This window comes from Podarcis cretensis (assembly GCF_951804945.1).
Source record: "Podarcis cretensis genome assembly, chromosome: 9".
Taxonomy (NCBI): domain Eukaryota; kingdom Metazoa; phylum Chordata; class Lepidosauria; order Squamata; family Lacertidae; genus Podarcis; species Podarcis cretensis.
The window spans coordinates 1,950,645-1,971,704 of NC_137178.1; the positions used below are offsets into that span (position 1 = coordinate 1,950,645).

Here is a 21,060-nt window from a genome sequence, read left to right on the forward strand (position 1 = left end):
ACAATAGGATCCATAATGCAGCAGTCTGATTGGTCCTAGAACAATAGGATCCAGAATGCAGCAGTCTGATTGGTCCACAGGAGCCACCCAATCCAGCTCCAGGTGGAAGTGAACCCGCAACCTGATTGGCCTACAGGAGAATCCCGGAATTAGCCAATCACGTGGGGCCCATTGTGTAAATAATGTATATAAAACAGACATTCTGGGGGAACTTCCATTCCTCCTCACCACTATGAGCTGAATAAAGAGCATGAAATCCACTCTCGACTCCGAGTATATTTCACTCTCCCTTTCCGAGAATTGTTTCCATGTCACTCGGCAGCATAAAGAGTCCTTTCAGCCACCTCCTGCCCTGCCAATGCTAGGAACTCACGGAGCCACGGAGAGGCCAGGCGTTTCTCTGGGCGAAGAATGCCTTGAACTTCTCCGCAGGCAGAGAGTAGGTGGCAAGCGGTTTGCATGCCCCAAAAGAGCAAGGAATTCTGCTCAATACTGATCCAGAACAAAACTCCCAATGTATAGTTAGCAGAGTAAAAACTGAAACACGTTGCAGGATTCCCCAAAAACAGACCAGAGGCAATTAATATGTCATCCAGCAGAGCTTTGCTGCTCCTGAAGGCAAATGAGCATAATGGTCACAAATCCCATACATGCAGGACTGGCACTGTCCATAAGAAATCCAGTTTGCAGCAGACTTAACTTAAATTTACAATAACTTATAATAAGACTAAAACCTTAACACAATTTACAGAACACCACACAAGAAGGGAGAGAGATAGAAAGAGTGAGACCCAGGCTCCTTCTGGCCCTTCTTTTATAGTCGGCATGACCTTGACAGAAGTGATAACAGAACCATTTTAAGACAGCTTCATTCAGCTTCTCTGAAGAAATAACCCAAACATCAGGAACCTTCTGCCTGTTTCTTTCACACGGAGCTGCTTCCAGAACCCTCTTGAATTAAGTAGAATAGGAAAGATCTCTCCACATCAGATCAATACTTTTTGCACTAAGAAATGCAAACTGACACAGGATGGGTGCTCCAACGCCTGCAGCAGCCAGCTCCACTCCCATGGACCCCTAGCCAGGAAGGCTCCACAATCAGAGGCAGAAATGTTTCTGAATCCCAGTTGCTAGAAACCACAGGAGGGGAGAGTGTTCCTCTTGTGCTTGAATCCAGCTTGCGAGTTTCGCTTTGGGGCACCCACTTGGCCACTGAGGGACCAGAATGCTGGCCTAGAGGGACCATTGGCCTGATCCAGCACAGTTCACTGGCCTGATCCAGCCTAGGACCCTCGTACCTACAGGACCGCCTCTCCTGGTATGTCTCACGGAGGACCTTACGGTCTTCAAACAAAAACATCTTGGAGGTCCCAGGCCACAGAGAGGTTAGACTGGCCTCCATCAGAGCCAGGGCCTTTTCGGCTGTGGCACCGACCCGGTGGAACGCTCTGTCCCAAGAGACTAGGGCCCTGCGGGACTTGACCTCTTTCCGCAGGGCCTGCAAGACAGAGCTGTTCCACCAGGCCTTGGGCCAAGGCACAGTCTGACCCCCTCCTTCGGTAATCCTCACAGAACTCTAGCCCAATGGTTGTCATTAATTTGATTCTGAATTGATTTTAGAATGAAATGATTTTAGAATGTATTTCAATTACCGTATTTTTTGCTCTATAAGACTCACTTTTCCACTCCTAAAAAGCAAGGGGAAATGTGTGTGTGTCTTATGGAGCGAATGCAGGCTGCACAGCTATCCCAGAAGCCAGAACAGCAAGAGGGATCGCTGCGCAGCGATCCTTCTTGCTGTTCTGGCTTCTGAGATTCAGAATATTTTTTTTCTTGTTTTCCTCCTCCAAAAACTAGGTGCGTCTTATGGTCTGGTGCATCTTATAGAGCGAAAAATACAGTAATAGATTGCGATATTATGTAAACTGTGTTACTTTTACTGTTGGCAGCCGCTCTGAGCCCGACTTCAGCTGGGGAGGGCGGGATATAAATGAATTTATTATTATTATTATTATGCATTAAGTTATAGAGTTGTAGAGTTGGAAGGGACCATGAGGGTCATCTGGTCCAACCCCTGCAATGCAGGAAACTTTTTTACCCATTGCAGGGCTTGAACCCACAGCCCAGAGATCAAGAGTCTACCGACCGAGCTCTTATGTCCTCATCTGCTTGGCCATTGTGAGGGCAGGATGCTAGACTAGATGAGCCGACGGCTTCACAAGAGGGTTAGCCAAATTCACGGAGAACTGTATTTCACGCACACTTTGCTTCCCAAGCAAAACTAATTTATTATCAATTTAAGCAAAAGGTCTTTTGAATTTGCAAGTCACGTTCCAACTTTTGAGCACCCCTCGTTGGGGGAATTTGCAAATGGCAAGACGTCCCACTGCCTCGCATCTCCCAATGGTAGGACCAGCCGTGAGCCAAAGTTGGCCAGCTGCTCTGAAGGTTTTGTGGAGATCTCCTACCTGTTTCTGCCCATCTTCTCATGGTCTTTGACGACGACGTGGAGCTCCGCATTCTGATCTAATGGAATCCCTTTCAGGTCCCACTCAAAGCCCTAAGAGGAGAGGAGGGGAGCAGGTCAGGGACTGAGAGTGGGTCCCAATCCTCCCTCTCAACTTGCCAGGAGATCCAACTGATCTAGTTACTCATGTTGGCTATTTGCAGATTAGTTGCACTGCAGAAGGCGTGCTGGGGAGGCCACACATTACAAGGAATGCAAAATAACGTTTGCGAGGTTTTAATAACAAAAACAAAAACTGCTTTTACTATATATCAATAAGCACAACCCATCCACCAGGGTACTGAGAGAGCTAGGTGCTGCTCCTTATATTCTATACCCAACAGCTTACTTAACATAACTTAACAGGACCTGCTGTACTGCTTCACAGCTGTAAAACTAGGTCACGTTATTTGCTCTGGCCCTTAAAGAAATACACATCTTGTGGAACAATAATGAACCTTCAACAACTCAGTGCGGAGGAAGTCCAGGCTCAGAGCATCTTCCAGAGCTGATCCCTGACAGTGGGAACGTGATGCTGGGACTGACCCACAGCCGTCTCTGCTGAAATTAAGCACAGGATCATACCCATCAGAGGCTCAGGCAGAGGGGCGGCTGGCTCACCTCGTTCCACACGGGGTTGACGTTGTTCTTGATCACCTTGGTTCTCTTCTTCACCCCTAGGAAAGACAGCAGAAAGATAAGAAACGGCCCCAGTAGCAGCACATTTTTCACAATGGTCTGAACAGATGTTTCCGCATTAACAATTCACAGCCCAGTCAGAGAAGGGGCAGAGCTCAGCAGCAGGAGGTGTGCACAAGGACCTGAGTTCAAGCTATTGCATTCCGAGTTTAAAATTATCTTGGGCGGAAAGAGCCTCCTCTGAATCCTTGGCCAGAGGTTGGTGCAGATGGCCAACTCCTGCCCAAAGAGACTCCAGCTGGCACCCTGCTACTAGGTGCCAGGGTGGGGGCAGCAGGCAAGATAAGGGAAGAGAAGGGGTGCAGCAGGGTCAGGGCTGCAGTTCCAAGGCTGGGCATGGGCAGAAAAGGCAAATGACAAGCACAATGGCATCAGCAACGGAACAAGCCTGGGTGGAAAACAGGTTTCTTTGAGATCTCTATCTCTCTCTCTCACACAAGGACATCCACACTCATTCTCTCTAAAACACAGAAAGCCTTCGGTCCAGCCATCTCCTCTGGACGGCAGGTCTAAAGCCACCCATCTGTCTGTCCCCATCAGAGTAGTCAATTGCAATTCTGGAAGGAGATCCCTGGCAGCCGGTGTGGCTGAAAATCCCACACACACCTGTCCCAGATCACATAGATCCAGGTGTCAGTGCTCTGTTTATCCACCTGCCCAATTTAAGAAGAAGATGTTGGAACTTACAGGAGAACAGGAAAAGCAATGAATTCGTTTTTTCCATATAATTTCTATTAAATCTCCAAAAATATTCCAAAACATTTATTATCATATACAATTTAAAAACAAAAACATGCAAAGTTTCTTCTGGACTTCCGGCCCCTCCTTTCCAGATCCTTCTTTTTTACTCCTTTTTTATTAGCTGTTTTACAGCACATAAGTTTTGATTTTCTAAACCCCACTATTGTTAATTCTGTCAATAATCCGTGTCTTATATTTCAAATCCTGCAAGCGACTTCATATATGGGTGATAATTTGAGAGACAATCCTCCTTAAACACGTCATCATTATGTCCTCTTAATTTGGCAGTTAATTTCGCCATTTCAGAAACCACTTAATTCATTATAGTTAGTTGATGTTTGATCCATCCAGTTTTATTAATATCTCTCTCTTTTTCTCTTCTCTCTCTCTCTCTCTTTCTCTCCTCTCTCTGTCTCTGTCTCTCTCGCTCTCGCTTTCTCTTTCTTATTCTCTCCTCTCCCTCTCTTTTTCTCTCTCTCTTTCTTTCTTTTTTTCTATCTTTTTCTCTCCTCTCTGTCTCTGTCTCTCTCTGTCTCTGTCTCTCTCTCTCCTCTCTCTTTCTCTTTCTCTCCTCTCTGTCTGTCTGTCTGTCTGTCTGTCTGTCTGTCTCTCTTTCTTTTTCTCTCCTCTCTCTTCCTTCCTTCCTTCCTTCCTCTCCTCTCCTCTCTCTCTCTCTCTCTCTCTCTCTGGATGTTTGTGCAGAGTCTAAAATAAGGAGATAATGGGGAGAGCTTTGGAGTCCCACTTCACTAGAGGCTGCGGTGGGGGGGGGGGACATCAGCTGTTTCTCCTCTGGCAGCAAAATGCCTTGGGCCGGCCCTGACGCCAGGTCACCTTTCCTCACACAGATGTGAACCTGACTCCTTCATGTCAAAGCGTGTAAAAAGCCCAGACCAGAGGCCCCGATTCAGGCCCTGCTTGCCATCATTTATCCATTGGCTTGGTTTCATTTTAAAGATATAGGCCACCTATTTCCCCCTCCAAAAATGCTAGTCTTGCCCAGCCAGAGTTCTCTGACTTTGCTGCCCTAGCTATTATTGGGCTGCAGCCTCCAACATCCTCAGTCAGCTCATCCAATGGTTGTGGATGATGGGAGATGGAAACCCAAACTTCTGGAAGGCTGCTCTAACCACCCAGCCACATGCCCCTGGCATAGAGGCCGCCTGGTGCTTCTGGAGTAGCTCGACTGTCCTAGGAGACGAAAACCATTCTGCCTCATCCGCTTGTTGCTTTTATAATCTATCTTTGGAGCGCATCACGTGTCTGACAGTCTAAACAGAGATGTCCAAAACCGGAAGGAGGATCTAGACTCCGAAGCAGAGAAAAAAGGCTTGGAAGGCTGAGCAAATCATTTGGCAGGGGCAGAAAGGGACTCTCTCTCTCTCTCTCTGCTCAGTTTTGCCACAAAATGGTAAAAGGAAATGGAAGACTCTTGAGAGACAGAACAATAGGAGGAGCTGCTATTGCCAAAGCTCTGCAGGAAGGTCTGCCTGGTATAGCTTTGTGGCTCTCCCCGTGCAGAGCCAAAAACTGCTATATATGGTCACTCAGCAGACTCAGACGGTTCAGCATTTGAAAAAGGCATTGCTCAGAATGGGAAGGAGGAAGGAAAGAGTGGAGCTGTGTTTGCAGATGATATTTGTTCCCAAGGAAGTGCAGGAGGGCAGAGAACGCCCAAAGTTGCCGCCTCTTGTGGGGAGAAAAAGGCCACTGCTCATTTGCAAATGCTAATTTCCCCCCGTGACACACGTGCAGGTTTAAAATTGTTCCTTGCAGCGATGGCAGCATTAAGACAAATTCAACAGTGTAAATAAGTTTTGATGCATGTAATAAGGGAATGCTGAATGGTATAGTTTCTGTAAAATAGGCAGGGATTGAGGATATATAAAATAGACCATGGGAAGGGAAGAAGGGAAGTCATGGATATTTTAAGGATGTAAAAAAACGAGTACTTTAAATTGTAAAACATAAAGTTTAATTTAAAAATTATATACAAAAAAATAAATTTGTTCCTTGCAGGACACGGGAGCTCAGCTGACAACATGAGCCAACGTACCAAAATGGGAAGCCAAATCAGCCTTCAGCAAGGCAATTTGGACCATGACATCATAGAATCGTAGAGTCGTAGAGTTGGAAGGGATCCCCCAGAGGTCATCTAGTCCAACCCCCTGCAAGGCAGGAATCTGGACCTGAAATAACACACACAATACACCAGGCCCAGGAAATCCTGCTGGCCCCCCGCTGAGGAATAACGCCTGGCTTGATATATATAATGAAAGGAAGAAAAGGTTTAAATGGGATATTCCCCAAAAACCAGAAGCTTGAAGGTATATTAGGGGCAGGTGTTCCAAAGAAGTTGCCCAAACTATTTATGTTTGTGACAACAGCAGCTAAAATATTATATGCTGAGAAACGGGAAGAAGAGGAGGTTGCAGTGAAGGGGAAGTGGCTTTTGAAAGTAATGGACTAGGCAGAAATGGCAAAGCTGAAAGCGAAATTAAGAGGTCAGAATGATGAACTTTTCAAAGAAAAATGGAGGGCTTTCATTTTTAAAAAGCATTACAGCCAAATGAAATCGCAGGCAAGATTTGAGATAAAAGCAGAAGAAGAAAAATGACAAAATGATTGCAGCAGAGAAACTTTTTTGTAATAGATAAAGATATAATCCAGGAGTAAAAACACTGCGGAGATGAAGTCAACTGATGAAATAATGTAATTATTTGATTTGAGGTGATTGTGAAAACGTTTGGAAAAAATAATTTTAAAATAATATAAAGGGAATAATGCATGGCTCAAATGTTGCTAAGCGTGAGTCGCTGACCCATCTCCAGGTTTCAGTCACCTCACCTGCAATTCTGGACCTCAGGTCTCTGAGAATCTCTGTGCTTTGGAATAAGTGCAGGTCCAGCTATCCAGCAACTGACAGAAGGGAGAACAGAATCAGAGGTCTCAGCAGGGTGGGGCACTGGCAGGAATCCCTGGCATGAAAATAGAACTATTCCAAGCTTAGAAGGGGGCTCTTATTTTCAGCTGGGTGGAGAGTTTGGAGGGCGTCTTGTCTACAGTTTTATCTGAGGTTACACACGTCTCCATACCTCATGCCACTTCCACCATTGCCCCACACAAGTGAAATGTCAAATTGCACCTCTGTTCCCAGGGAACAATCAACATGCTGAGCCTCTCGACTTGATATCAGGTTGAGACCTAGCTCAGTCGGTAGCGCACAAGACTCTTAATCTCGGGGTGGTGGGTTCGAGCCCCACGTTGGGCATTGCAAGGGGTTGGACTAGATGACCCTCATGGTCTCTTCCAAGTCCACAATTCTGCTATGAGACCACTCCCTGGAATATAGGTATGTCCATATAAATCTTTGCTGGATGCAGACATCTACCGTATTTTTCGCCCCATAGGGCACACCGCCCCATAGGATGCACCTAGATTTGGGGGGGGGGGTAAAGGAAAAAAATATTTCCCCCCCAGGCACAGGGCTGGCGCGGGGGAAGCCCGAGCTTCCCCCGTCCCCAGCCCCCAGAACAGCCTGCTATCCGCAAGCCTAGGGAGCCCGGCGCGAAGTCACGCCGGTCTCCCCAGGCTTGCGAAGAGCTGCGCAAAGCCCGGGTGCGCTCTTCAGCGCGCCCCAGGCTTCAGAATGCAGGCAGCTCTGCGCAGCCCTGGGGAGACCGGCGTGAAGTCGCGCCGGTCTCCCGAGGGTTGCGCAGAGCTTCCTGAAGCCTGGAGAGCAAGAGGGGTCGGTGCGCACCGACCCCTCTCGCTCTCCAGGCTTCAGCAAAAGCCTGCATTCGCCCCATAGGACACACACACATTTCCCCTTCATTTTTGGAGGGGGGAAAGTGCATCCTATAGGGCGAAAAATACGGTAGTTCCCTCTCCAGGTTCCCAGAAACTCTGCAGATGTTTTCACATTTTTGGCTTAAAGGAGTTCTTGTTTTAACTGGGTTTTCATGTGACCTGTAAACGTAAGGTGGGGACTGCCCATTATGGTCATTGGCATGGTCTGTAGGGGAAAGGCAGGAGGGGAAGAACATCTGCTTTGCATGCAGAATAATCACATCTCAATCTCCAGGCAGGGCCAATGATTTTATGCTTTAAAATGTCCCTGGGTGTTGCTGTGTTGTTGTTGTTTTTTGTGTCCTTTCCTTATCTATAATCATTCAATAAATAAATACATTCTGTTACTTATATGGTCAAAGGTATAAGGAAGAAGAGGGTCGTGACAACATCACACCAAATAAAAACGTGAATTGGAGTTGGTTGGTGGAAACACATCAGAAGACAGCAGTTCAGAAGGAACAAAGGGGCAGATGCATAAGAACTTGAGAAGATCGCGGCTGGATCAGGCCCAAGGGGACCCATCTAGGCCAGAATCCTGTTCTGCCGGGGGCCAACCAGATGTGACAATGGGAAACTTGCAAGCAGGATCTGAGGACAAGAGTAACTCTCCCCTCCGGTGGTTTCCAGCAAAGGATTCAGAAGCATCGCTGCCTCTGACTGTGGGGGCAGAGAAAACCCAAGACTTTCCCATTTCTCCCGGGAGGAGACCAGAGAGCAAATCCCCACTTGGCCAGGAAGCTCACTAGGTGTGGCTTGGGAGCCAGTCCCTGCCTCTCAGCCTACTGCAAAGCATAGGTAAAGGTAAAGGGACCCCTGACCGTTAGGTCCAGTCGCAGACGACTCTGGGGTTGCTGCGCGCATCTCGCTTTATTGGCTGAGAGAGCCGGCGTACAGCTTCCGGGTCATGTGGCCAGCATGACTAAGCCACTTCTGGCGAACCAGAGCAGCGCATGGAAACACCGTTTACCTTCCTGCCCGAGTGGTACCTATTTATCTACTTGCACTTTGACGTGCTTTTGAACTGCTAGGTTGGCAGGAGCAGGGACTGAGCAATGGAAGCTCACCCTGTCGTGGGGATTCAAACCGCCTACGGCAAGTCCTAGGCTCTGTGGTTTAACCCACAGCGCCTCCTGCGTCCCTACTTCGAAGCATAGCTGTCAACTTTTCCCTTTTCTTGCAAGGAATCCTATTCGGAATAAGAGAATTTCCCTTTAAAAAAGGGAAAACGTTGACAGCTATGCTTCGAAGGGTCCTTGTGGGGATTAGATGAGGAGGGGGGTAGGACCATGCCGGCCACCCTGAGCTTCTCAGAAAACAAGGTATGCTATAAAATGCAATGAAATAAATAAATACGAAGACTGCCACTACGAAAAGTAAGTCCAAAAGCATGAATCTAAGATACAGATTAGAATAAACTCCCTCTGCAAAATCAACAAAACAGGAGTGCCGAGCAGAGCTCCCTTTTTGAGCAGCCTGTGGGGTGGGGCAGAGAGGAGAAGGAGTCCCCCCCCCCTTGTCCAGACCTCTGCCCCCCACGCTCTGCCTCTGGGCTGAGTCTCGGAGGGGCCCTTACCTCGGAAGGTGACGCTGGCCACCGGGTCGCTGCGCTTGTCGCCCTTCTCCAAGGCGGGCAGGCTGCAGGCGCGCTGCACGACGCAGCGGAACATGGTCTCCCTTTCTCTCTCTCTCCGGCGCGCGTCCGCCTTCAGGGGCTCAGCGCCCGCCGGTCACACAGAGCCATCCCCGCCCAGCGCCGCCCGCCTCCCGCCCAGCGCCGGACGCAGCATCAGGACCAGTCGGCAGGCAGGGCGGCGCGTTATCCCGCCAGGGGGCGCTGCGCGATCGGCCGGTCGGGATGCTCGGCGCGCAAAAGGAAGCGCAGCTGCGCGCAACTACTCTCCCCCGCCGCATTTCGTCACTGGGATATGTTTGTTTGTTTGTTTGTTTGTTTGTTTGTTTGTTTGTTTGTTTGCTGTTAGATTTATATAGCCACCAGTCTTTTAATATTCCCGGGCGCCTTACAACAAGGTGTTTAAATGACAATATATAATAAAAACAAAAAAATTCCTTCCAGTAGCACCTTAAAGACCAACTAAGTCAGTTCTTGGTATGAGCTTTCGTGTGCATGCACACTTCTTCAGATACGAAGAAGTGTATCTGAAGAAGTGTGCATGCACACGAAAGCTCATACCAAGAACTGACTTAGTTGGTCTTTAAGGTGCTACTGGAAGGAATTTTTTTGTTTTGACTATGGCAGACCAACACGGCTACCTATCTGTAACTGGAAATATATAATAATTTTGTCTTTGTCCATGGAGTTTTCTTGGCAGCGATATTGCAGTGGCTTGCCAGTTCCTGCTCCAGGTGGATCACGTTTGGTCAAAACTCTCCACTATGACCTGTCTATCTTGGGTGGCCCTGCATGGCATAGCTCATAGCTTCTCTGAGTTATTCAAGCCCCTTCACCACGGCAAGGTATAGTTAAAACTATGGTTTTCTCAGTAGTGATGTATGGAAGTGAGAGCTGGACCGTAAAGAAGGCTGATCGCCGAAGAATCAGTGCTTTTGAATTATGGTGCTGGAGGAGACTCTTGAGAGTCCCATGGACTGCAAGAAGATCAAACCCATCCATTCTTAAGGAAATCAGCCCTGAGTGCTCACTGGAAGGACAGATCCTGAAGCTGAGGCTCCAAGACTTTGGCCACCTCATGAGAAGAGAAGACTCCCTGGAAAAGACCCTGATGTTGAGAAAGATGGAGGGCACAAGGAGAAGGGGACGACAGAGGACAAGATGGTGGGACAGTGTTCTTGAAGCTACCAGCATGAGTTTGACCAAACTGCAGGAGGGAGTGGAGGACAGGAGGGCCTGGCGTGCTCTGGTCCAGGGGGTCACGAAGAGTTGGACACGACTAAGCAACTAAACAACAACATATAATAATTTTATATGTATATAATTTTAAAAGCAACCATAGGCAATAAAAGACAGCAAGAAAACGTCCAAGCATAAGGGCTGGATTAACGTTAAGCAAAATAAGCATGTGCTTAGAGCATCAAGGGAAGCACCCCAGAAATTTTCCATTGCAGGATTTTAAACATGAATGGTCACCAATTGCTCTTCTGAGTGTTCCTTTTCTCAGTTAAAAGTATATTTAAAATCCCAATAGAACAAGAGTGCAGCAAGGCAGGCTGAATGCCTCATCTCGACTGAGTATAGAAGCAGATGTGTCGGGTGAGATTAGGTTGAGGATCTGATCAAAGACTTTGCAATTAGAAAAAGTCGGATAATTTTTTTTCAAATAGAAATAAAGTGAGAGCATACAAAAATAAAGATTATTTTCCATCCTACTGCAGGTTTTGTTTCCTTTCAAAAAGTACAGCTTAGATTTACAGTTTATTATTGTTTATATTTTGGATGAGATATATATGGGGGCACCAAAATCTTTTAAGTGTTTAGGGCCTCTAAAAAAAGATCTCTATCCGGCCCTGCCTAGCATGCAGGATGAAATCATCTTTTTATTCACTCAGGTTTAACTGCATTAACTGCACTGGAGTCCCACCGAGAATAAGGGAGGCATTCCCGGTGAGTTCTCGCACTTCTTTTTCTATTAATTAGTTAAATAATTTTATACACTGCCCTTCATCTGAAGATTTCAGTGTGGTTCACAAGATAGAAATACAGGCTGAAAGCACAAAATAAATAATGAAAACAAAAAGGAAAGGAAACCAATAACATCCCCTTCCCACAAACACATTTAAAAGGCCATAGAATATTAATCAGCCAAAGACGTGGTTTAAAAGGAACATTTTTGCCTGGCAATAACGTGATAAAATTCAAAACAGCAAAAATTAATTGCCCATTTATTCAAAATCCAGCTAAAACTATTTAGTTTAATTAATTAAACAAAACTGATGAACTTGATCCTATGATATCAGCTTTTCGAAGTCTGGTTTTCATTTGTGCTCTCCATAATCCCCTCCTCTGCTGCCCCCTGCCTCTTTGTACCCTCCTAGGTGATCTCACCTCCCCGGGGGCTTTTATGGTGTAGGGCAGGGTGGGGGGCACTGGGGGCGAGTTGATGGAACCAAGAGAGCAGCAGCACAAAAATGTTTGAGACCCCCAAAACAAGGGATAAAACTTAAGCCATATGATCAAATAGAAGGTATGTTTACAGGTTGGTTGCAATACCATCAGGTTGCCGGTAATGATATATTGAATGACGATAAAAGAAAAGTTGGGTTTGAAGACAAAAAATCAAGGTTTCAAATAGATTTAATAGAAGGCAGAGATAAAACATTATCCAAAATGTATGATTTTTATTGGAATGGTTTACAAAAAATGAAGAAGTGAAAGAAGCAATGATAAAATTGGCTATAGATTTTGGGCACAATATAGAATTTGACGCATGGTATGAGTTATGGAATGTAAATATGAAATTTATGGCATGTGTGGCTTTAAAAGAGAACCTAATGAAAATGATTTATAGGTGGCATTTAACTCCGGTAAAACTGGCAAAAATGTATAGGATGAAGGACAAAAAATGTTGGAAATGCAAAGAGGCGGATGGAGACTTTTACCACATGTGGTGGACTTGTGATAAAGTTAAGAACTTTTGGGAGTTAATTTACAATGAACTCAATAAAATATTTAAATACACCTTTCCCAAAAATTCTGAAGCCTTTTTTGGGGGTTGATGGGGAAGGAAATTAAGAAAGCGGACCAATGCGTCTTTATGTACGCCACAGCAGCGGCAAGAAATATGCTTGCCCAAAACTGGAAATTGCAAGAAGTTTCCACCATTGCGGAGTGGCAGACGAAAATGATGAGTTATGCAGAGTTAGCCAAGCTGATGGGAAGAATTCGGGATCAGGACGATCAGAGGTTTCAAGAGAACTGGAGTAAATTTATGGTGTATATAAAGGATAACTGTAAAACTTTAAAAACACTGGCAGGACTGAAATACCGTAGCTCTTACAATGTATAGTAGATATAAGGTTAAAAAATAGAATGCACGATATAAGAAAATAAGGGATACTTGCTGAAGGGATGGAGGGAAGTCACAAGCTCGGCAGAGCTAAAAGTATCTATGTGATTTATTGTAGTGTGTTGTAAAAGTATGTATTAGGAAAATAATAAAAATTTATTTTTAAAAAAATGTTTGAGACCCACTGAGAGTGTCCGACCAGGGCCTGGGAGAGAAGGGTTCAAATCCCCACCCAACCATGAAGCTCAGTAGCAGAACAAGATGGCGACAGATGTCCACGACTGTCCTTTCTCCCTCCCTGGCATCGGGTAGCCTGAGGGAGGCTGCCTCCGACTATGGGATGTTCCCCTCCTGCCTGCCGCATACAGCATCCATTTAATACACCACCCATCCTCCACCACAATCTAACATACTTAGAAAACCACATGTGCTTCTGTCCACCATGACATCTGGTTGCAATGAGTTCCCCAGGCCACTTCCATGATACATTGAGGAGTGTCCATTCCAAGCCTGCAGCCAGGCTAATCACATAGGGCCTCAAGCCAGAACAGCAAAAGGCTTAATTCTTCTGTTTGAGTTTCATCAGTGACCGAAACTGAGAGTGAGATTAGTGGGAAAACTTTGGCTTTGTCCTGCTCACTCACTGACACAGCTGCAACACTTGGAGCTCTTGCAGAGGGGGGAAGTTGGGATACAAATTCAATAAATCTGTATTTTTAACGAACATTTTATATTCTATGTTAACCTTTTTGAGGCTATAGATGATTAAGCAGGAGATAGAGACCGTATCCAACAGACAGAATAAAAACAGTCATAGAAAAACCCAGTTGTGCCATCTGAGGGTTTCATAGAAACATAGAATTGGGAAAGTTGGAAGGAACACATTTGAGCCACTGACAGCATCCTTTCAAAGTATTCCAGCCATTTAAACCTCAGGTGGAAATCTGATGGGAAGGTGGGGAGGGGCAGACAGGAAGTTGGCAGGGCCGGAAAGCAGATGGCAACAGGAGGGGCCACTTCCATCTTGGCAGTGTTAGGATATTCTGTTCCACCTAAACAGATGTGTAGAGCTGTGGTATGTCACATGTCTGTTTACATTCCAGCACAGCTTGCCGGGAACTTCCGTTTGTGTATTGTTGTTGTTTAGTCGTCTAGTCGTGTCCGCCTCTTTGTGACCCCCTGGACCAGAGCACGCCAGGCAATCCTGTCTTCCACTGCCTCCCGCAGTTGGTCAAACTCATGCTGGTAGCTTCAAGAACACCATCCAACCATCTCATCCTCTATCGTCCCCTTCTCCTTGCGCCCTCCATCTTTCCCAACATCAGGGTCTTTTCCAGGGAGTCTTCTCTTCTCATGAGGTGGCCAAAGTCTTGGAGCCTCAGCTTCAGGATCTGTCCTTCCAGTGAGCACTCAGGGCTGATTTCCTTAAGAATGGAGAGGTTTGATCTCCCTGCAGTCCATGGGACTCTCAAGAGTCTCCTCCAGCACCAGAATTCAAAAGCATTGATTAGCTTTTGCCTTTTTGCTGCTTCTTTCTTGGACACGAAAGGGGGGAGACATGTTTTTTCCTTTGTCCTGATGTATGTTAAATAAACTGCTTGTAAATATGCTTTACATATGCCTCTGTCCGCCCTTCCGCTTCAAGGAGTTTGTTATCTCTGCTGGCTTGCGTGCTCAGCTTCTGAAAGGCTTCTGAAGCTCTGAGTCACAGTTTTGATGCAGAACCGAGGACTGGAGTTCGACCGGCTGCCGGCCGGTGGGCTGGAGCCAGCTGAGGGTCTGCCAATTGCCCCTGTCCCCTTGGGCGCATCGCAACAGGCAGGAGGGCGGACAATCCCCAAGAAAGAGGGGGGAAGCACCTAAGGCATTCCTTTTAGGTATACCGTATTTTTCGCTCTATAGGGCACACCGGACCATAGGGCACAACTAGTTTTTAGGGGGGGGGAATAAAGGGGGGATTATTTCCCCCCCCCAGCCCCAAAGAAGCCAAGACAGCAAGCGGGATCCATTCCGCTGGCTGTCTTGGCTTCCTCTTTAACCACACGCAACCTCTCCAGCCGGGAGAGGCTGCACGCAGCTTTGGCAGAAGCCAAGACAGCCAGCGGGATGGATCGAAAAGTTTGAAAGCACATCAGAAGGCTTGCGGATAGCTGCCTGAAGCCTGGGGAGCGCAGTGGGAGTTGGCACTGCACTCCCCGGGCTTCAGGCTGCAGGCTGCTATCCGCAAGCCTTCGGAGCAGTGGCGTAGCGTGGGGGGTGCAGGGGGGCAGCCACACCGGGCGCAACATCTGGGGGTTAGGGGGCGCAAATCCACGGGTTAGGGGGAGCAAATCCATGGGTTAGGGGGCGCAAATTACTTGCCTTGCCCCGGGTGCTGACAACCCACGCTACGCCACTGCTTCGGAGCGCTCCGAAGGCTTGCGGATAGCTGCCTGAAGCCTACATTCACTCCATAGGACGCACACACATTTCCCCTTCATTTTTGGAGGGGGAAAAGTGCATCCTATAGAGTGAAAAATATGGTAATCACAAATGATATTCCTGACAATCAAAGGGAAATATTCCTTTATGCAACGACAGCTGCCAGGATGCTTATAGCAAAAGACTGGAAAGGGAGAAAAATTCCATCAATGAAAGAATGGCAACTTAAATTTTGTGAACATATAAACCTGGCAAGACTCACAGCATTCATAAGGGGACAATCAGACCAGAAATTATTAAAAGAATGGGGGTGCGCTAAAGAGTATATGAAAAAACATTGTTCTGGAGTAAGTATATCGGTATGTAATGAATGATGCTTTACAGGGTTAAAAGAAAAAGAAAAAGAAAAATGATGTAAAAAGTATAAAGATAAAAGTAATCCACATTAGACACAACAATTTAGAAAGAGTACAATTTTTGAGGTCTTAGAACAAAGGAAGGAAGTCAATATGTGTATATGTATGTAATGACTAAATTAGAATGAAGATATGTTTTATTAGTAGATGTGTGTTTTTTCTTTTCCTTTTTCTCTTTTTTCCTTTTTTGTGTTCTGTTTTTATTTCTTGTTTGTATAGTTATATTTTGGATTCAATGTTTGTAATTTTTGTTGTAATTTTGCATTGAAAATAAAAAAGAAAGAAAGAAAGAGGGGGAAGCCTCGCAGGTTGGTGATGCAGGAGCCTTCATGAAGAAGAGCTCTAGAAGGCGTGCGCAGCATGAGTCCTCTCAGCAGAGCAGAACCACCTTAAATAACAGGAGCTTAAAGCGGGTGACTGTTCCTCCCACAAATTCTGCACCTGTTGAGTGGAAATGCCCTTTGGCAGCAGGAGGACAGATGACTCAGTGATCCCAGGGGGAGAGAAAGAATCCAGCTGGGAAATCAGGTCCTGCCTCTGAATTCTCGGTTTGGGACTTTTCAGTTTGGAGAAAAGGAAGGGAGGAAGAATTGGCAAGAAATAGAATGATGCATGGCATGGAGACAGCGGGTGAAGTTCTTCTCCCTCTCTCATAACGACAGAAACTCACCAACATCTAATGAAGTTGATGGATGGAAGATTTAGGACAGGGGGGGAACGTCCACGCAGCGCAGTGTTAAACTGTGGAACTCCCCCTCCCTCAGGAGGCAGCTCTGGCCGCCAGCCAAAATGGCTTTGAAAGAGGATTAGACAAATTCATGGAGGAAGAGAGGGCTATCGATGGGCGTCCCTCCACAGTCGGAGGCAGCAAAGGCCTCCTTGGTGGTGGCGCCCAGCCTGTGGAACGCCCTCCCATCAGATGTCAAGTCAATAAACAACGGACTTTTAGAAGACATCTGAAGGCAGCCCTGTTTAGGGAAGTTTTTAACGTTTAATGCTGTATTGTGTTTTTAATATTCAGTTGGGAGCTGCCCAGAGTGGCTGGGGAAGCCCAGCCAGATGGGCAGGGTATAAATTATTATTATTATTATTATTATTATTATTATTATTATTATTATTCTGACTCCCAGTTGCTGGAAACCACAGGAGAGGAAAGGACTCTCAGATCCTGCCTGCAGGTTTTCCATTGGTGAGAAGGTGGTCTGGACGGGTCCCCTTTGGTCTGATCCAGCAGCCTCTTCTTATCATAGAATCACAGAATCGCAGAGTGGGAAAGGGACCCCGGAGGTCATCTAGGCCAACCCTAGGAGAACAGTCTCCCTCGGAAGGTTGTGGATGACTTGTAATGATGACATTGGAGCACTTCTACATTATTGTTGTTGTTGTTAATTGAATTTATATGCCACCCTATACCTGCAGGTCTCAGGGCAGTTCACAGAATTCTGATTTCCATACTGATTGTTTTGGCATGGACATATGGCGCCATTTCCAGTCTCCTTCCTTGGAGGTTTTTAAGGAGAAGTTGGGTGGCCCTCTGTCAGGGATGCTTTAGCTGAGATTCCTGCATTGTGCGGGGTTGGACCAGATGACCCTCCGTGCCCCTTTCAGCTCTAGGATTGTAGGATCTCAAGGGAGCAGAAAAGACTATTTATGCATGCGACCATGACTGCACAGACATTATTGGTCCAGAGATGGAAGGAAGATAAAGTCCCTACCAGAGAAGAATGGCCGATGAAGTGGATGGACTATGCCGAAATGGCAAAATGACTGGAAGACTCAGAAATCAGGAAGACCAGAATTTTAATAAGGAATGGAAGCAAAAATCTGACCTTTTCCTGTTAGGCAAAGATCGTAAGACAAACCGGATGATCACCAGATTCTGTGTACAGATCTGTAGGCATAGACCATTGCTCGACCCAAACTAGTTCGTTAAGAAAATCCCCAAACTCGGTTCCATGGGTGACTCTGGGTCATAGCTTATCTTAAAGTTTTAAGTGTCTATATGCTTGTCGCATTTATAAATTTTAAATTTATTGTTGTATGCCGTTTTAAAAGTTTGCTTTCCTTTTGGGATTGTACCCCCAAGTGTGTTTTAAAAGCTGGTCTTCGACTGTAATAAATTATCTATCTAATAAGGAATGGGGAAAATTTATAACTTATCTTAAAGAGCATTGCAAACAGTTAAAATCGTTAGTAGAATTGGAATGACACTTGTAGTTCAATGGTGAATTTTGGACACAGTGGAAATGTAAAAAAGATCTGAATCATCATGAAAGATGCAGGAAGAAATGATCAACAATAGGACCTGCAAAGGGGAGGAGGGAAGTCTGGGAGATTACATGGAATCTTATTTATGTGTTTGATATGTGACTAAAGTTTTAATCTGAAAGCCAAATAAATATTTATTTATATATTTTTAAACACCCTCTAGGATTCTACTCCACTGCAATGCAGGAATCTCAGCAGAGGGCCACCCAACCCATAGCTGTCAACATTTCCCTTTTTTTAAAGGGAAATTCCCTTATTCCGAATAGGATTCCTCGCAGGAAAAGGGGGAAGTTGACAGCTATGACCCAAGCTCTGCTTCAGAAACTCCAAGGAAGGAGAGCCTGTTCCACGATCAAAAATCTCTTGCTCCTCTCATGTTCTCCTCCTTTGCAAAGCGGCCGCTAAGCCCTGCAGTGGCATAGCGTGGGGGGTGCAGGGGGGGCCAGCGGCACCGGGCGCAACATTGGGGGGGGGGGCGCGCTCGCACCCGCAGCTCTCTGCCCCTACCTGGCTACCACGGGTTAGGGGGCGCAAATTACTTGCCTTGCCCCGGGTGCTGACAACCCACGCTACGCCACTGAAGCCCTGGGCACTTGCGGGTGCTTCTGTGACACAGAGAGAGCTCTGCCAGGTCAGCCATGCCAGCCCCCGCTGGCCAAACAGGTGCTGGGGCCAGGATCCAAAGGCGCTGCGTGACGGCAAGGAGGAAACTATAAAAAGAGCAGGGTGTGGCGGTGCTGGGGAGGTTAGGTTTCTCATCTGCCTCCTTTCCTGGGCTTCTGCAGCTCCTATTGCCAAATACCCTGGGCAGGATCCAGTCTCTCCGATTACGAGGCTGAGTCTATGGAGGTGGGGCAGAGGGGGAACGGGAAAGGAGGAGGCCCGGAGACCCTCTGAAATACTTTTGGCATATATATTTTTGGCAATTTTTTTGGCAGCTCCCAACAGAATTAATGATAATAATAAAAAAGCGATAAAACATCAGACATTAAAAGCTTCCCTAAACAGACCCCTCCCTTCTCTCTCTGCCCGTGGGATCCTTTCCCCAGTATGCCTTATTAGCATATATATTTTTAAAATAATATTTATTAAGATTTTACAAAATCAAAAATACAAAAATGCATAGTAAAACAAGAAACAGAAGAAAACTCTTGAACAAAAATACAAGATACAAAAAACAAGAAAAATAGAGAAATAGAAAAAAGAAAGTTAAAACAAATCCATTTTTTATAACTTTGAACTCATTAACTTATTTCTTTGACTTCCTCACACCTCCCCTTTTTGTATTCCCATTAAGATTTTCAAATCAGCAAATCCTTACCCTCTTTCATTTATCTTAACTCTAAATCTTAACATATTGTAACCCTATAATTTCACCAAATTTTTAATTCATTTTTGCATACTCTTTTTAACTTTGTTGCTAGTGCCACTTATTTTCAGTCCAACATCATTTTAACATTCATTAATTTTACAGTGTTTCTGCAAATAATCTTTAAATTTCTTCCAATCTTCTTCCACCAACTCTTCTCCCAGGTCTCGGATTCTGCCAGTCATTTCCGCTAATTCCATATAGTCCATCACCTTCATCTGCCACTCTTCCAGGGTGGGTAGATCTTGTGTCTTCCAATACTTTGCAATAAGTATTCTTGCTGCCGTTGTTGCATACATAAAAAAGGTTCTATCCTTATATGCCTTATTAGCATATAAAGCCCCTAACAACTGGGGACCAGAACAGGCACTAGCACACATGCCAAATAATTCCCATTTAGCATTTAGAAGAATTAGCTCCATTCATGTGGCAACACCTTTGTCCTTTGGAACTCCCCGCCACTTGATCTCAAGCAGGTGCCTTCACTCACTGCACTCTTTCCAGCACCTGCTCAAAACACTCTTGTTTAGACAATGCTTAGAAAGGACACATGCTTGGTCTCTAAGCATGCTTAGAAAGAAAATGTGAGTCTTAACCGGTTTTAGTAATTTTAACTTTTTGTATGTTTCAAACTACAGTATTGAAATTTACCCCTCGATTTTCTCGTTTTATCTTTTCACAAACCGCTTTGAGGTTTCCGTCTGTAATCTAGCAGCGTATACATTTTATGAAATGGATATAAATGAATAAATAAAGTAAGGGGGGCATTTGGTTTCACTAACTCATAAGTTACACACACACACATAAAAACGTAATAGGATTCAACCGTCGGTTGCTCTGACATTACAGCCAATAAATTGGGTATAAATTTTACGATGTACATAACAAATCAGTCATCAGACTTCCTTAAAATACTGCCAGAGAGATGTAGCTGGGTGATGATGACCCCTTTGGTCTTCACTGACCCAGATCCTGTTTTGCTTTTCCTTGTGAAAGAGTTCAGCAGCAGCAGCAAATCTGTAGCCTCAGAAGCAGGAGGGTGACCCCCACCCCCTTTGGAATATGGAAAAGGAGGGAGGTGTCAAATGACTTAAAGCCCAAATAAAATCCCCGCACAGAGAAAGCTAGCATGTAAGGGAGAAGCATTCTAGATGCCCTGGGATGCAGGAAAGGACCAGAGCAACATACAGTTACTACGCGGTGCTGCCTTACATCATCTGAGCCCCCTGCGGTCTGATGTGGTGCAGTCCATGCACAGCACCTTAATGCGCATGCGCAACACCTCAAGTGGCCCCAGCCAAGGCTTTCTGCTGCCCGAGGCAGGAGATCCAATCCCCTCCCCTCCCAGCCCAAATGCAAAGTACCCAAGGGGCAAGCCAAGTTTGGTGTTGCCTCTCCCTGGCCATGGAAACGCAACAATAATGATGAAAATAAGACTGAGCAATAGCCAAAATCAGCTGCTCCCCCTTTCCCAATGGTAGGGCTGGTCCTCCGAGCCATTCCAAAGAAAGAGAGGCAGGTTCCTTAACACTGCATTGAAGCAGAAACACAGCGAATGGACACAGCCACAATTGAGTGTTTTTATGATTTCACAAGGCAAATGCCCAACACAGAACTTTAAACTTGGGCTGGATTGAGCCGCTTCCTGGGGTCCCATTTCCTTTCTGGACCTGGCAGAGACTCTGCCACAAATATTGTTTCTCTCGCAGGCTGAGCAACTGCACCAGGATGGAGGACTTTGGGACCATGAAGTTTGGCTGAGGATGAGCAGGAGACACACCTCCTAAGAGCCGGCTGGATCAGGCC

General features: G+C 45.9%; 1 protein-coding gene across 8 annotated transcripts in view; it reads right to left on the minus strand.

Annotated features, from left to right (window-relative positions):
- DYSF (dysferlin) overlaps positions 1-21,060 on the minus strand; it is a 195,657-nt gene that overhangs the window by 173,467 nt on the left and 1,130 nt on the right. For 3 of the 8 annotated variants that reach the window (XM_079990665.1, XM_079990663.1, XM_079990668.1), the window contains exons 1-3: positions 9,372-9,510; positions 3,128-3,183; positions 2,469-2,560 (exon numbers count right to left, since the gene is read on the minus strand). In XM_079990665.1, the coding sequence (XP_079846791.1) occupies positions 2,469-2,560; positions 3,128-3,183; positions 9,372-9,465 (242 nt within the window). In that variant the 5' untranslated portion in view covers positions 9,466-9,510. Of the gene's footprint in view, positions 1-2,468; positions 2,561-3,127; positions 3,184-9,371; positions 9,511-21,060 lie in introns of those variants that run through there. The other 5 variants (XM_079990669.1, XM_079990666.1, XM_079990664.1 and 2 more) reach the window with 2 other exon arrangements.